The sequence below is a fragment of the Pygoscelis adeliae genome, unplaced genomic scaffold (assembly GCF_000699105.1).
Source record: "Pygoscelis adeliae isolate BGI_AS28 unplaced genomic scaffold, ASM69910v1 Scaffold25, whole genome shotgun sequence".
NCBI lineage: Eukaryota > Metazoa > Chordata > Aves > Sphenisciformes > Spheniscidae > Pygoscelis > Pygoscelis adeliae.
Window position 1 is genome coordinate 998,430 of NW_008824808.1, and position 17,685 is coordinate 1,016,114.

The 17,685-nt window shown below is 36.8% G+C and overlaps 1 protein-coding gene across 1 annotated transcript in view; it reads left to right on the forward strand.

The window, feature by feature from the left end:
* TOPAZ1 (testis and ovary specific PAZ domain containing 1) overlaps nt 1-17,685 on the forward strand; it is a 43,393-nt gene that overhangs the window by 1,338 nt on the left and 24,370 nt on the right. The window contains exons 2-6 of the mRNA XM_009324204.1: nt 1,324-1,458; nt 2,350-3,784; nt 7,999-8,035; nt 9,324-9,348; nt 11,094-11,224. Coding sequence (XP_009322479.1) covers nt 1,324-1,458; nt 2,350-3,784; nt 7,999-8,035; nt 9,324-9,348; nt 11,094-11,224 — 1,763 coding nt within the window. The remainder of the gene's footprint in view (nt 1-1,323; nt 1,459-2,349; nt 3,785-7,998; nt 8,036-9,323; nt 9,349-11,093; nt 11,225-17,685) is intronic.

The window sequence follows — 17,685 nt, forward strand, 5'->3', positions numbered from 1 at the left end:
CAGTGTGTGGCTCCCAACTTAGCTCAAGAAGTGTAGAGATAAGAGCTAGGGTCTGCTTTACAGTACTGTGAAACCAGTCTTTGAAGAAAACATTTTTAGGAAGAGGAAAGGCTTTTCTTGAAGGAGAAAAGCAGTTCTTTTGCACAAAGGAGAGGAGACGAGATACCCTTTTGAGGGGTGTCTGCAGCAGTAGGCCCAGAATAAGAAATTTTTTTTTTTTTTCCCCTCAAAACCGGTCTGTTCATTTATGCATAGAAGGTCAGGCACAAGCAGGAAAGGAGGCAGTAGTTTCAGCAAAGCCAAAATAAAAGATAGTCAATTCTTCATTCATCTGTATATTATTTGATTATTTTTTAATATGTATTATGCTGTCTTGTTTTAGTGCTTGGCTTTATAGGATGCTGGGTTTTGTTTTCAGAACTTTTTGCTTCTTAGTTGCTATTGCCTGCAAAATCCTAAAAGATACAGAAACAAAGATTGTATTTTGGTGTTTTAAGAGAGCATTGTATCAAACTGGAACAATTTTGAAAGAGGATTTTTAAAAGTCTCATTTTTTTCAGGACAATTGTCTAAAATACATTCTTTTTACTTTCAAAGTGGGTACATTCAAATGACAAATATTTGCTGTAGGTTATTATTATTAAATGTTTTATCTAGAAACCATATTCTGAAAAACTGAAGTATTAAAATTCTATCTCACTTTGAAAACTAAGATCTAAAAAAGCCAACATTCTACTAGTACATTCTTGAGTCCATTCTCCAGATGAAATTCCAGATGTACAGTTTTTTACATAATCTGTATTTGCTTTTAAATAAAAAGTAGTACTTTATAAAAGTGCAAGTCTTGCAGTTTTCCTGGATCTTCTTGAATAGTCTGATGCATTTGGTTGGACTATATATCTGAAATAAATTACTATATTTTATGAACAAGCTTTCCTATTACAGAGAATCTACTGTGTAAACAAAAGATGTTAAAGCTGAGTGTGCAAACAGCATCTGCATTTTCTTGCCAGACTTGCTCTAATTTGGTTTCCACCTGTGTTTTAAATACACAACTCCCAATGTCCTTATGACACCCCAAGGTTCTGTTCATCTTTGCATTTGTTTCTGAAGACAAAACATCATTTGTTACTGTAAGTCTGCTGAAAGTGCTCATTTAAAAAAAAATTTGGTAAAACTTTACAGAAATGTTTTAGCCTTATACAGTGTCATGTTCTTTAGTAGCCTTGAATGTTTTTTGTTCTCTTTATAAAATATTGCAGTAGGGTAATCTTTTTTCCCCTTAGCGTATTATTTAATGTTACTTCTTTGTTTTTTAATCAGCAAAGGAAAAATGGAAAGCGATTGAACAAGACTCCGGTACACAGGCTGTGAAGAAGCTTAAGACAAATCAAAACAGATCAGATTCCAAGGAAAAGGAACCTCACTACTCTAAATCTCTTACGGTTGCTGCTTTAGGTGGGACTCAAAGCAAGAGCTTTCTGTGCCATCCTGTAACAAAAAACTCTGGTGTTCAGTATAAAAAAAGGAAACCCAGAACTGATCAAATCAAGTGCTCGCAAAGTTTTAGTGTGACTACAGCTGAAAAAGTGAGAAATGTATCTGCAAAATGTGATGCTGAACATTGCAGAAATGCCCTAAACCATTGTAATGGCTTGCTCTGTGCAACAGAAAAGAATCCATTTGTGAGATTAGAGGCGTGTAGTTACATCAATACATTTGTGAAATCTTCAGCTAGTGGAACTACCAGCAGTTATAAATTAAGTGGCTTCTTCCATGTAGCCCAGGATAAAGGAAAGCATGTTTTTCCTGATGCTACTGCAGGACAGAGTGATATGAATTGCAGCACTAGTAGAATGCAAAATGAGACATCACCCATAAAAGGTGGTTTATTGTTTAATAAAGAAAAAACTCAAAATGGAGAAGGGTGTTTTTCATGCTGTCAGAGTGAAAAGAGTAAGTGTTTAAGGGGAAAAAAGTGGAATATTGGTAGAAAGCCTAGAAAAAAGATGAAAATTACTGAGAAATCAGCAGTGCAGAATATTTTCACAGACATGGCTAATGAATACAGTGAGTGTGAGTTACAAACAGAAGCGGCAGTTGCCACGTCGAGCTCCTTTGCAGTCTTGGGACTAAATCATAAAGAAATTACTCTGTCAGCTTCATGCGATCATACATCAAATCTTCATACAGGAAAAAATGCTCACGAAGCACAGAATATATCACTCTGGAGAAAGAATAGCGCAAAATTACTTGCATTTGAAGATGGCTTTAAGAATACTTCTGAGCTCTGTGTAATAGCAAAAGGAGAAAATTCAAACAGTGTGGCACATCATTCTGCTGCCTCAGGTAGCCTGAGAGTGGTAGCTCAGGTCCATGATGTTTCTAATTGTCACAAAAGCAAGACAGATGAAAAATTGAACAAGGTTAATATGAACTTGCAGCAGTTTACCTGTCAAAGAACAGTACCTATGACTGGTAAAAATGTTTGGCCTTTTGAATCTTGTGCCAGGACTTCTGAACGGGTTCATAAAAATCATGGGTCCATCTCAGAAGGAAAAAGACTTTTAAGGGCTGCCTCCGAGCAATCCTCTGATAAAAGCAGTGTTAAAGCTGTAGGAAACAGTGCTGTGACTGGGAAGTTGAGACGGTTGGATTTGCATATGTCATCAGCAGAAATTAACAAAGAATCTCCACGTAAAATGATGGATCCAAATACTGAATGTCTGACTTCACTTGAAACACCAGAATCCTCTTCCTTGGATATTTATGAGGCTTTGAGAATGAGCAATGAAAATGTGGAATCACCAGTTAATATGGATAGAAGTGCCGTGGCTTTTAGCCATGATGATGTGCGAGAAGTTAAAGCAACCTTGAATTTTACAACAAAACAAAAAGAGAAAAATAAAGGAGCTGTAACAAAAAGAAACCTGTCTGTGACAGTCCAGAATGGTACATCTACAGGTAACACAAACAGAATAAACTTCAGCCATAAAGCATCAGTAGTGAACCAGACATTTTCTGATTTAAAGCTAATGAAAGTATTAAACACTGGAAACCTGACAAAATTCAAAATTCCTTTATGCAGAAACAAACCTGAATCCAGGAAATTGGAGTCTTCATTTGAAAGAAAAACCTGTAGTCCACTAGAGCTTCTTGACAGCGCTAGTGTTTCAAGAAGGCAGAAAACAGGTGAAGAGACTTTTTTGGTAAATTTCGAGCAGCAGCCTCTTCCTGTCGCAAGTGATGCTACATCTACAGCTTCCATGAAGAAAAAAGCAGATGAGATCAACAGTAAGGACTTCCAGCATGATGGCTCTGAAAACCTTTCAAATGAGATGTCTGCACTCCCTGAACATTTTTCTTTATATCCGCATCCTTTCCTTGACAGACAACTAGAGTCATGTGTGCCTGATTTCCATGGTACTGAATGTGTACTAAAATCTAATTTTCCTGATCATTCTTGGAATGCAGTTGACCACCCTGTTGCATTAGAAATAAACGATGATAGCAAATCAAGAGGGAACCTTTCACAACACAAAAGTCAAAATTTTCCAGATATTCTTGAAGCTTACGAAGAAGATGTTCTTGTCATTGACGTGATTCAGGATGACCCTGACCTTTTTGGAACCAATAATGAAGAGGAGCTTGCACTTGTAGACTGTGAAAATTGTCCTGTGAAGGCGTCCTATACTAGCATCTGCGTTAAAGACGAAAAGCAGGATCTTAAGCCTGAGTATCCTGTTATCTCAGAAACTAGAGATTCAGTCGATGATAATTTTAGGTATGCATATCACTCTTTTTATTACAATAATCCTAAGTACTTTGTTCTCATATCAGTATACTTTGGTTGTAGTGGTCAGGCTTCCTTACAGAATTTCATTAATTTCTGGGTTGATTTTAAGTGTCAAAATTTGATGGAGGTATGACAGTATTCTGAATGCAAATAAATTAAGTTGTTCTTCTTAAGAACTAGGATAACTTTTGAATTGAAGGAAAATGTAGTCCTAAAGAATTGGTTTAGACCAACTGAAGTGAAACATGAAAGTATAAACAAAGCTAATTAAGAGTAATACTCGTAATATTTTTAAATGTCTGACGATTTGAGATAGCAGATACCCCTTTGAGGGTAGTTTTTTAGTTGTAAAGTGGTATAATACTTAGAAATATTTTTTACTTTCTAGGTGTGGCTTATTCTTTTGCTGGGTCTGTAAGAGTAAATGATTGTCTCTACAGTAGTATTCCATCCTTCCATTCTCCTTCCCTGCTTTTCTCCTGTCCCCAGACATGTGAATAGTTTTCAAATCTGTAATTTGGCTAACACGTTATAGATGTTTATGATCCTGCATCTTCCTTCAGCAAGTTCCTGGTGTAAATTATTAGGCATTAATGTTTTTCAGGGTTTTGAGATGATAAAAGTCACTGAAGAGGGAAGAGGTGTTTAAAGTAGAAACAAACTTTTGTAAAAGAGGTAGTAGTCCTTCGTGGAATAGATTAACTCATCAATTGTCTAGTCTGTTTTTTCTCTAAGCTTTGATACTTGTGTTGGAAAATGAGTTTTAAGATTAAAATTTTTAAACAGTTTTTTAGACGTGAGAATATAAAACTTTCAGATGTTAATAGAATAAAACTTCTGCCAAAAACAAGCCTCTGAATAACGGGGCAAGTCTTTAGTAGGAGCATCAAACTTCTTAAGCAGCTAGGCTGTATCATAGTAAATTTATTAGAATGAGTATTCATTTTGTGTACAGTGTATATTATATGCACTGTAGAACAGAATGAGTATTCGCTGTATATTACCCGAGGGTAATAATGGCTGTTCAGAGGTGGTTTCCAACTGACTGTCCAGACAGCTGTTGCACAGAATGGAAGACCAGAACTTCTGAGCCCTTTACACTCATGTATTGGTTATGGTAGTAAAGTTTGCTATTTATATAAATACTAACAAACTTTTATTGGATCTTGTAAGTACTTTGTAGGGAGGACAAATATTCCCTCTAATTAGTAATGACATTGAGTTAGAGTAACATTATCACGCCATTAGATAGATGAAAACTGTACTGGTTTGAAGTCATATTTCAACTTTCTTCCTGGTATCTGGTGAACTTGCTTGCCATCAGCCAAGGAAAATAAAAATGCATGGTTCTTATTTCTTAGAATTTCCGCTTAATTTGCTAAAGCAGCAGGAAAAATTGTCTATTTTTGTTTTTTACCTTCCATAATTTGATGCAAAGATCATTAGACAGTGACTAATCATAGTTGGTAACAGTCAGGAACATATTAATGGACTGAATATGAGAATATTAAAATAAGGCAATAGACCTTACCACAGTTTTATCAGGTAGCTTATGATATCACCAGGTAATACCAGATAATGGCCAGTTCATACTGTTGTTTTTTATTTTGTTAGTATTTACCAGATACAACTGGGACTTCAACTTTGTTTGGCCAACCAAAACAAGTGATTATGCTGGTAGAGTTATGCTCACATCATACTACATATTTTAAAATAAAATATTGTTTCTGTTAATGTCCTTTTTTTTTTTCTTTAGAGATATTCTAGAGCATTGTCTACATTTTCTTGTTTGGCTTCTTATTTTATGCGTACTTGGTTTTGCTTCATTGCTATATTAGTTTGTAACACCACTTCAATCTCCACGTAGAACAGCGAGTCACAACTGCACTATTGTAAACCATCTCTAACTTGTATAAATATTAGTTTATATGCATGTTTTGTTTAACATTTGGTTAATGTTAGCTAGTACACTCTAGATGAATGTAATCTAGGTGATTTTAGGTAGAAGAGCAATGCAACCACTTAATGGCTGCACATGGTGGTTGTTGGTGAATGTTTTCTTTAACTGTATCAATACATAGCTTTTGTTATGATTTCCCTTCAGATTAGTAAGAGCAGGTGGATGATGATAGAAAGAATCTGGATCTTTGCTAAAACTGTTATAGTGCATGTATGCATGGGGAGGGACTTCAGTACATCCTGTGTGCTGATATTTTAGTCTGGCGTTGGTACAGAGCAGTAAGAACTGTATTTCTGCTAGCAGCAAGTTATTCTGAAAGTATAGCTGGGTTGTTAAAAAGCTTTTTAAAATGTGTGGAGTGTTACTTATGAGTTTCATAGCATTTAAATTGTAATTGTAAGGGAAACGATTGGTGCCTTAATTTGTGTTCTTCCAACTACAAAAATCTGAGATCTAGCAGCTTGTCAAAATGACAGTTGCTATAATGAAGTAATACTTTTTATTCAAGTTGCATTGTGAAACCAAAGCACTGAAACTGTGTGAAGGATGTACCAGGTTGATTCAGTAACTGACAAGCGTTCACTAGCCATTGTGGATGTGTAACTATTAGTGTGAATCCATTTTGTTTGAGCTTTACATTTAGACACCAAGATGTGTTTAGCCAATGATACTTTTCATCTTTGACTATTTGTGACCTTAAAAGCCGGAGGGGTATTTTTAGTTATGAAAATTCAAGGATAATAATTTTTGGATTCCAAATTTCAGATAATGAGAGCACGTGTCTGTCCTTCAAAAGCAGAACATACTGGTCACAACAGTGATTGAGGTCCAAAATTCAAATAAGGCTTGTTTCTTTTTTTTTTTTTTAAGCAAACTAACAAAGCACCCAACAACCAAAAAGGCACCTAACATTGCTACACATCTCTGCAAAGGTTCCCTAACTGCTGTAATTGTGGTTGTGCATGTGCCCAGAACCGATGGCTCTGAACAAGTAGTTCAAATAGGACAAGCCGGTCCTGTGTCTTAATCCAGGAAGACTCAAAAAAGACTCTGTATGTGTATGTCCTGAATGGTTTGATTCAGTTAGCATGCTCTGACCTTTAGGGTAAGTAGGACTGGTTATTCCTCTGGCGATTGCGTTTGAAGAAGAGAAGAGTAAGTGCTGGTTGCTTCCAGGCATTAGTTGCCAGTCATCAGGAAAGGATTCCGGACCTGCAGCCTGACTGGGGCAGTGAAACTCAGTTTTCACATATACTTCTGTTTGCCATTTTCTATTGCCTACTCGTAAGTGACTCCCAACAGTGCAGGTTTTTGAATCAATCATCTGAGGTGTTTCTTTCCTCTCATGTAAGGAATCTAGACACTTAACTCTAAGTGGCATCCAGTATGTCTTTTCATCCCAACAGAACTAGTACATTCAGTGGATACCTTCGAAAGCGCATCAGCAGCTATTCTTACTCTTAGGAGACTTCTGCATTTTACTGTTTTCCTTTTGAATAAAAAGCCTGAAGTTGAATCCATTTTTCATATGCAAAATAGCAAACTGAACGCTGTGGTTTGTTTGTGCTGTAAAGAGGCATCTGTTTAAACTTAATCAGCAGCAGCATGCAAGAGCATCCCACGTTCTGACACGGTCTAGTCTGTCTCCATTTCTAGATCTCTAAAATGCGTTGACTTCTGGTTCTGTCCGCCCTCCTAGATTTGTCAGGCTGGTGAGCAAATGCCAAGTACTGTAATAAATGTAGTTTTCTGTATGTGTTTTAGGCACCTTCTTTACAAGAACTTATAAAGTGCTTCTGTAACTGTTTCACACTACACAATTAGCAGAATCTGGTAAAGATTTGGAAGTGGCTTTTGACCTGAACATGAAGATTTCAGTCTCCTGATGGTGTTAAAATATTTTCAGGTTTAAGCAATGTTTATGAAGATGACAGCTTTCTGGAACTGCAATTTTACAAAAAAGAAAGTCAATTGTTGTTGTAGGCAAAATCACTTAAACTTTGCCTTTCACATAAAATGTGGAGGAGAGAGGAAATAAGCCTACAGAGAGCCTGCCTCTAATAAAAATCCCTCTCGTCTCTGCAAACTTGCTGTAACTTACTAAACTCTGCTTCTTAATGTATCTCGTGTATATACATAGATATCTGTGCCTACATGTTTGTATAGTTCCAAGTTACAGATACTGGGGAACTTTTTCATTTCCACTAGGTTGTTGCAAATTTCCGTTGTTGCATTTTACTAGGCAGCTTGCTGTCGTTATACTTGGTGTCATTCACCAGGTACGAGCTTCCAAAATCTGTGATGATGACTTTATCGTTTTACATATTCTACATGTAATATTTTAATATGTATTTTTACCTTCTGAGCTTTTCTGAGGAGAAATACTTACTTTTTTCCCAACTTACCTTTCAAAATAGGTGAAGTAAGTATCTTTCTATGAACAAATGTTTTTGTTACTCTCTTTGAGATTCATTGTTATGCAAATTGTCTTGAATATAAAATTACTATAAATCACATTTTGTAGAAACTGATGAATTGGCTTATTAGCATAGTATTTCCATAATTTGCTATACGGAGAAGATTTCCCTTCTAAGTGTTTTAGGCAAAGGTGAAATGAGATAATGAGCTTTTACTGACAAATTTGGGGATTTGAAATGTCTTGGTTTTACTTAACATGTTTAGGTGTATATCTGTAGGGATGGACATAAGAAAGCCAAAAGAGAGAGTTAAGAACAGTCTTACAACAGTGTGTTGTACATAAGGATTCTGTCCATAGATAAAAGTATTACTGAGAACTTTAATTTTATATAACTGGTTAGATTAATTCTGCTGTTGTGCAAGATGGAAATCTTAAATAGACTTTTTGTTCAAAACAGACACATTACCATACAAGAATCTGGAATGTCAAATGATACTGAAAATTCCTGTGATTGGGTGCTAAAAGGTAAGAGTCTTTGGAGATTTTTGAATGAGTAATCAAGAGAAGAAAGTAACTACAAAGATGTTCAGTGGCAAAACGTAGGCTTTCTACTTTCCACATAAAACGGGAGCTTGTCAGTTCAGTAATATCTTTTTATTGTAATAGCAATTTGTTTCCTAATGCATATAAAATTGATGTTTTTTGAAATGGTACAAACCTGAGCCTCACAGGGAACATCTACTTCTCTGTAGTACTTGTCTGTTGGTAGTACTGGGGTTTTTTGGGGGGGGGTTGGTTGTGGTTTTTTTGACATCTCTCTGATACTTTATGCAAGGAATTCTGTTAGTTGATAAGATGATAGTAAGACACTGAGTACTGTGATACTGCTTTGGAGTCTGACTCATAATCTCACTTCATTGTTCTCTTGTGTTTATCAGCGGACAGAATTTTATAATAGGTTTTTTTTCCAGGTTGTACTTTTGTTTTTTGTGGATGCTATGCCCATTCCTTTGACAAACTGTTTTGTTTTTTAAGGATGCTGTTTTTTTAGAGACGGATACTTCTGACTTAATGGTTTTTTCTTCCTATTTTAAGCAGAACAGTCCAACTAGGCAGCATCTGAATGTGATTTGTTTTGTTTTCTACAGCTTACATACAGACCTACTATGCAAGGTATGTCTGATGTGGAAGTTTCTCTTAGATAGGTTGGAGGAACAGGATTTTGACTTTGAACAGAAGTCTATTACTGACACATTGGAGAAGACACAGAGTGCTGAGACTGGTTTTGAAGGTTCTCAGTGTTTCCCTTTCTGGTGTCAGTTTGTCAGCTTGCTGTTAATCTGGCACTCTGCCGTTATGTATTGATTTTGCTGCAGACTTGAAAAGTGTCTGTGACAGTATCTCTTGTGCTGTTTTTTCATATTAATGTGTTATGTTCATGTAGAAAGATTGAGTGGTTTGGGTAGATGCAGCCTCCTGGAGAAAAAGGAGTGAATAGTGACTATTTGCGGGAGAGAAAGTTTCAGGCTTCAGTGATTAGAAGGCAAAATAAAAGGTAATGAGGGTTTAAGAGCTCAGACACTATGAAATAGACACAAGTTCCCTGAGGAGGAGTAGGGAGGAAGTACACAGTTAGGCCTCTGGTGATGTAAAGAGCCAGAGGGGCCTGTGCCATGGCATCTGCAGTACTGACGTGATTGAAAGCAAACCTGGCAGCAGGTCCTGTACTATTTAGTAACTTCTGCATTTTCTTAGGCAGTTGTTTTACTTCATGTTCTAATGAAGTTTGAGGCTAAAAGTCTTTGGGTCTTTTTGTGGTGCTTAAAATAAAAAGTTTTAAGTAGATCCTTCTTCCCAGATCTGAGAAACTGAGGATCACATCACACTCTTAGATTAATATGCACATGGTAACTTATGTTTGATGTATGACTTTTTAAAAAGACCTGTACAGAACAAAAGAAAGGTGCCTGGTTTTGCTGATTACTGACAACTTAGGTATTTGTTTAGAAATACATATTACTGCTTTGGTGTCTTATGTAGTGAGGTCATGGCTGCTTGTCTCAGTGGCTTCACAGTCTAAGAAGGGCAACAAATACTACAGTGAAGGTATTCTGGATGACATCAATCCTTTTCATCCTTCAAGTGGAAATCCTATGTACATTGTCTTCAAGCAGATGTGTCTTGTACTGATGATCATACAGAGACCAGTGACTATAGGATAAAAGCCTTTCCAATAATAATCTGATTTTTCTTCCTGTATCTGGACAACGCAGTGCAGTTGAAATTAATTCATGTGATCCAATGAAACAGTGAATTTCTTTTCTGTGCAGAGTTCTTCTATTGTGCATAAACAGCTGCTTCAGAAAGCTGCAGTCAGGTGTTCTGTTCATTTCCTGTGGCATCTGCAAAAGGTGCTGAAATTTCCTGACACTGAATTCTCATTGAGTTTACTGTGTTACAGGAATTTGGAGTTTCTCAGAGCTATCTATATTTAGTTCAGGATTGCATCATGTCATTATGATTAACTTATCCCCTTCTCCAGCAAAGACTAAGTCTTTATTTGCTTAGCAAATTACCATACATGTCTTCGGCTGTGTTTTAATAACAAAGCTTAACTGAATTTATTTCTAAAATATTTAATTCAATATTATATAAATAATCCTGTTGTACTGTTCTACAGGGACTATTACACAACGTACAGCTTGGATAGAATTCTAATTGCAGATTAAGTTTAATATTTATTTGAAATGGTTTGTGCTTTAAAGGTGAAATAATTTTACATATAAATTTCACATTTAGGAAGTCCTGGGAGTTCTTAAATGTCATTACTATTAAGGCTTTGTAATATTTAGGACATAAAAGCTTTGTTGTCGTGTAGCATGGGAAACACATAAAGTAATGTGTTTATATATTTTCAGCTAAAGATAGTAAAACCCACAACTCCTCCAAAGGAAGCAGTCCTTTGGGAGGTGTTACTGAGGACTTTCTTGAAGATGGGCAACTGAGGGATCTAGATGAACTTTTAAAGAGTTTTGACGTGGACGAAAAGGTACTGAGAAATCATGCTTTCTGTCACTAAATAGTTTAAGAAATGATAGTCTATGTAATTGGATAATTTTAATTACTAATGCTGTTTTATCAACAAAATTTTTAATTTCCTGTAATAAAAAGAATATCAGTGTTTCATAGATTACTGTGCTATTGCCAATGTAAGTTTTGCTTGACAGAACTTGTTTTTTTACCTTGTCACTAATAATTCATCTTGAAATTCAAAATGAAACAAGATATCATTATATCAGTTTACAGTAATTCTGTATTACCGTTGTATGAAAATTACTGTTCCAGTGAACACCTAAGAGTACTACTGTGCATATGTGACATTTTTACATAACATACCTAGTTTTAAAAGTTGGTGTTAAATGCTTCTCACCACACGGTCTCAGAAGGATGGGGTGGTGTTGGAAAGCTGGGGAGCTGCACAGCCATCATGCATCCAAGGAGGATCATTCTGTGTCTCATTACTTGGGCAGAAGGGCCATTACATTAACATACTGACTTCCTGGCAGTTCAGAGGGAACGTGAAGCCATTTTCGTGCTCACTGACCTTATCTGACCTTTCTATTCTCTCTGTCCTCCTTCCTCTAGATAATAAGTCTAAGTCTTTTAAGACTTGCTGAAGTTTTATACTATTTACTGCTTTGATAATGGATTGGAATTTACATCTCACTGCCACTCAGACATAGCTGCTGATAGCATTTACTTGTTTTCCACTACTTCAAGAGTGGATAATGGTTTTAACTGGTTAAGTTAAACTGTAAAATTCACATGGCTAAAAACTGGTAAGTAATTGATAAGGTAATCAAACAGTAGGGAATCGGTTTCCCTGGCAAAATCATTATTTAAAAGCACATACAAACATTTCCTTCAGCAAATGGAAATGGGGCTGCTAACATTTGATTCACAAAGTGAACAGTGCCATTTTGTTCCCTGACTTCTCAGAGAGGGTAAAAGGGTCTGTCAAATAGTATAGGTTACTGGAGGTGTAGTACTTGTTGCAGTACTGCCAGGTCAGTCCCAGTTGGGCTACTTCATAGTGTGGTGGCTTTATAAAATCAGTGTCCTAATGTTTGCTTTTCTGTGCTGTGTTGGACAACAGTAAGTATGTACAACTAATCTCACCTAAACCTCAAACTTAACCAAACTTAAGCCACAAAATACATGCTACGGCCCTAAACTTATTCCTGTATGTGGATGGAAAACTAGCTGTGCAGACGTGGGGAGGGAGTGGAATGACAGAACATTTGTTGCAAGTATTCTACCGTTTGGGGTAATTTTGGGTTTTGGTTTTTTGATGGCTTTTCCAACTAATAATGCTGTGAGAATCACGGAGAAAACCCTAAAAATATTTGGGGAACTGGTAAAATGAAGTTTGGAAATCCGATGAGAGCATATCCATCTCTAATTCTTTGGCTATCATAAATTTGTGATATAATGTGAAGTTCAAGTTACTTCATGAAAATGGACAAAACAAAGCCAGGATTCCATGAGGTTGTTCTGTATCAGTCCTTTCAGATTCTCGCCCCCAAATATGTTAGGTGCTGTCTTTTTTCTCTCCATATCTTTGGGGATTTTTTACCTATACATCATGGTGCACAGCTGAGCAAAAGCCTTAGATTTCTCCCCAATACAGCTTTAAATTTTCATTAAACTTGATGGAATGTCTTTTGTGGGTTTCTACACATCTGTCAGGTACAGTTAAAATTGGGCAGTGGGCCTAAAAATTGCTGGGATTATCAGTGGGAGCAAAGAGAAGTGAAGACAATCATGTCACTTTTTTTCCAATTAAAAAACCACTATTTTAAAGATCACAGAGTATAATGGCAGTGTGTCCATTTAAAAAGATGGTGTAAGAGTAACCCTATAGTCCAAATTACAGTTTTTACAGTCAAGACTATATTATCACACCTTCCAACGATCACTAACAGTTTTAAGTCTAGTGTAAAGCGTAACAGGCTTAGTGCTTTGCTGTATCTGAAAGTACACTTTAAATATCTTCACAGTTCAGGTTTGCAGATGGAGTGCCTGATGTTAAACAAGAAAAAAAGGGTGGAGCTGAAAAAAGGTATATATACTGTGTTCTTCATGTAACCTGTGACGTTCCCCAGTTACTGTACAAATGAAATGTGATGTTTTTACCAAAACACCATTAGCATTTTAATTCACTTTTTCTATGTTATTGTGACTATGTGATGAAGAAAATAAATACGTGAAATAATATAATTTCACTGCAAAGTACAAGACAAGTATCGTCATAGCCTGACAGGACAATAGAGGTTATTTTGTCCTCTGTCTGGTGACGAAATATATCTACTTTATGCCAGTGTCTCACCTTGGCATCTCAATGTGAGTGTAGCGTAAGATACATTTCCAGCCACAATAGCACTTACCAGAACTTTAAAAAAAAAACAAAAAAACCAGTGAAACTTCCACCTTTCTTTTCTGCCTCTTGGGACTTTCTAAACTGATGAAAGAATTGAAAGATCTCATTCAAATTCAGGCTGACAAATATTTGAACAGCAGTAGAAAAAGGCGCTTAAAAATATGGCATGTGGAGTTAAGCACGTGCTTTACTGTTCTGCTAGCTTCAAGCTGTGCTTACAGTGTTTATTGTACATATGACTGAAAGTGTCAGACTAAGAAACTTCCATTCAACATCAGTCCAAAAATGAAGCAGAATAAGACTTTGTAGAAAAAGTATACTTAACTGATGGAATACTTCAGTAATTAGAAGAGAAATAACAGATATTTCAGAGTCATTTTCACAATAATCAAGAAACCTTAGCTGGCATAGAAGAGGGTATTGCTTTTTTCCAGCACCAGTCACATTTCCGTGACAGACTTGAAGTATACTAGAAGTCCGTTAAATGGAGAATATTGCATCTGTTCATTAATCCACTAGAGAGCTCCAAGCTCCTCCTTCTGGTAAAATACCCATTTAAATTTACCTTAGTAGCATAAATAGTTCTTTATGCTATAGAATAAGTAGGTTATGCTGGATAAAATATGTTTGTGCAAGTGATACTGCATTACTTCACTTCCTTGATTGAAATGCACTCTGTGTGGTTAGAGAAGAGGCATTTATTCCTTCATTTGGAGTCAAACTATTTTCTCTAGTTTTACTCAAAAACGTTACCATCGCAAAGTTTCATCCAGAAGAAAACGTAGTTACTGTTCTTATTTAGTAAACTCCACTTCTAGTGATGCTGTTATTTAAAAAAAGAAATTGATTGTAGACATATATAGTTCACAGTTCCTGGCAAAATTGTGTGTAGTTTCAGGTCTAGATTAAAAAGAGAGCTGAGATTGTTATCCTGAAGGTGAGCTGCTATGAAAATCCTGTTGTGTCAGATCTGAGGCTGGCATCACAAGGAAGCATAAAAAAAATTTTACATGGTAACTTGAAAATTCTGAGTAAATAGATATGCAGATTTTTTTCCTCTGGAGACCAATACAATACATTGACTAGAATAAAAATAAAGATTGATATTGAAGAATTTGGGTTTATTAGATAGAATCTATTCTTCTCTGCCATAGCATTTTTATTTCAAACTCTATTAAAAGCAGTCTGCAATTTAGGAAAGATTTAAATTATCCTGGCTATAAGAAGTATTAAATAGCTAAAACGTGCCCCACATAGGGGATAGCAAGTCTATTTCTGTCTCCAAACAGCAAGCAGGCTGAAATGTCCTTTGTACTGTACCTAGATTCTTAATTGAAGGGGGGAGGGGAGGAAGATCTCATGAAAGGGGATTATTTTTTTCTGTGGCTTTATTTACAAATAAGAAAGAGATCACTAAGTATTCTGCGAGCAATATTTGTAGCTTATTTTGGTAAACATCACATTTTAGTTTAATTATCTGGAATGTACATCTTTGGGAATAGTTAAAGGCAGAACAGTCTTTAATTGGAGTTCCCTTTGAAATCACCTACATCTGTCGATTAGAGTCAGTTATTAGGAAGGAAAACAGTTGGCTCTTCAAATGTAATTTCAAAAGCTTTGTAGATTACTTCTTTGGCATATATTACATAACAGACTACTGAAAAGTAGATGTTCTTCAGAGGTGACAGAAATCATCTCAGTCTTCCTGTCAGCATAGTGAAAAAAAAGAAGTGGTTCATGGGTGCCTTTTCTACTTATTTGTTGAATTTCATATAGTTACACTTTAGGACAGAATAATCTCCGCTAAGATCATAATCAGATTGGACCAGGAGAGTAATGAAAGTAAAGTTGTTGGGATGCTAGCTATTTAAATTTACAGCAAGTTTTTAAGTGGTGTGTAAATTGTTGAAGAAGTTCTCATCTTTTATACACTTAATCCCTCCTTTTAGGCGTTTAGTATATGGGAAAAGCACCTGTTTAATTTGGTTAAACAAATTTTTGTTTTTTAATACTCAACAGTGACTGTAAATACAAAGATCTTGTGAACTGTGAATTGCTATCAGGATTGCCATTGCATGCCCCGAAAGTAAATGTCCTACTCAATGAAGCTACAGTGATGAAACCCCAGACAAATGGTATCGTATGCTGTATTGGTGAACCCTCCAGAATTTATTTTTACATGTGTTTTATTTAGCTATAAAATCTTAAGGAGTTTCTTCAATTCCTGAAGGCATTGGCTGGAATTTGTTTTAGTTTGCATACATAGAAGCAAAAATGCAAGCTCTCATATGATAGGTTAGTGAGGTTTTTTGGGTTGGGTTGGGTTTTTTAGCAGAATCCTATTCAGTAGGGTCAAATAGCAATCATCCTATCTTGGTATTTATGGTTCTCAGATACTTTAATGGTACAGCAATGCCTGCATTCTTAGTGTTTTGACACATTATGTTTGAGCCATGTTATTGGCAAGTAACTTGTTTATTTGTGGTCAGAGAACGTGACTATAGATTTTCTTGGTTGGTTGTTATCTGTCAGCAAAACTTGGCTAAGGGATTTGCCCATGTTGCTGAAGGTCAGAACTTTGTTATTTATGCCAATTCAAATGTTTGTGAGGCATTCACTAGACTGGATCAAGGAAATTATCTCGATTTAATAAGCAGCACTTCATTTTGACCTTGTATATTTCACACCTGGGACAGGTACCTCTTAAGCATCTCTGCTGCCAGAGAAATCATAATGTAATGGAACTGTAGTCAAAGTTTCCTTCTCTTTTTCTTGGCACATAATAAATCTGACATTTAGCCTTAAATAAATGCATAGTTTTATTTGGCGTACAAGATAGAGAAAAACAGGAATTGATTAATTATGGGTAGATACTGCATTCTGTTTATTTGCAACAGCTGTTTTGGGAATTAATAATTTTAGAATTATTGATTAATATGGATGTTTATAAACATGGATTTCCTGAAATGAGATCAGTGGCAGAGGTTCTTGCTTAGTTTCAAATTATACTGCCAGTCTGAGCTTGTAGAACAATTTTATCATCATGTCATAGAATCATAGAATGGTTTGGGTTGGAGGGAACCTTAAAGATCATCTAGTTCCAACCCCCCTGCCATGGGCAGGGACACCTTCCATTAGACTGGGTTGCTCAAAGCCCCATACAACCTGGCCTTGAACACTTCCAGGGATGGAGCATCCACAACTTCTCTGGGCAACCTGTTCCAGTGCCTCACCACCCTCATAGTGAAGAATTTCTTCCTTATATCGAATCTAAATCTACCCTTTTTCAGTTTAAAGCCATTACCCCTTGTCCTATCACTACATGCCTTTGTAAGAAGTCCATCTTCAGCTTTCTTATAGGCCCCCTTCAGGTACTGGAAGGCTGCTATAAGGTCTTCCCAAAGTCTTCTCCTCTCCAGGCTGAATAACCCCAACTCTCTCAGCCTTTCTTCACAGGAGAGGTGTTCTATCCCCCTGATCATTTTTGTGGCCCTCTTCTGGACCCGCTCGAACAGGTCCATGCCTTTCTTGTGCTGTGGACCCCAGAGCTGGACGTAGTACTCCAGGTGGGGTCTCATGAGAGCGGAGTAGATGGGGAGAATCACCTCCCTCGACCTGCTGGCCACGCTTCTTTTGATGCAGCCCAGGATACGGTTGGCTTTCTGGGCTGCGAGCACACATTGCTGGGTCATTTGAGCTTCTCATCAACCAACAGCCCCAAGTCCTTCTCCTCAGGGCTGCTCTCAATCCATTCTCCGCCCAGCCTGTATTTGTGTTTGGGATTGCCCCAACCCATGTGCAGGACCTTGCACTTGGCCTTGTTGAACTTCATGAGGTTCGCACGGGCCCACCTCTCAAGCCTGTCAGGGTCCCCCTGGATGGCATCCTTTCCTTCCAGCATGTTGATCACACCACACAGCTTGGTGTCATTGGCAAACTTGCTGAGGGTGCACTCAATCCCACTGTCCATGTCACCGACAAAGATGTTAAAACAGCCCCGGTCCCAATACCTGCCCCTGAGGAACACCACTTGTCACTGGTCTCCACTTGGACATTGAGCCGTCGATTGA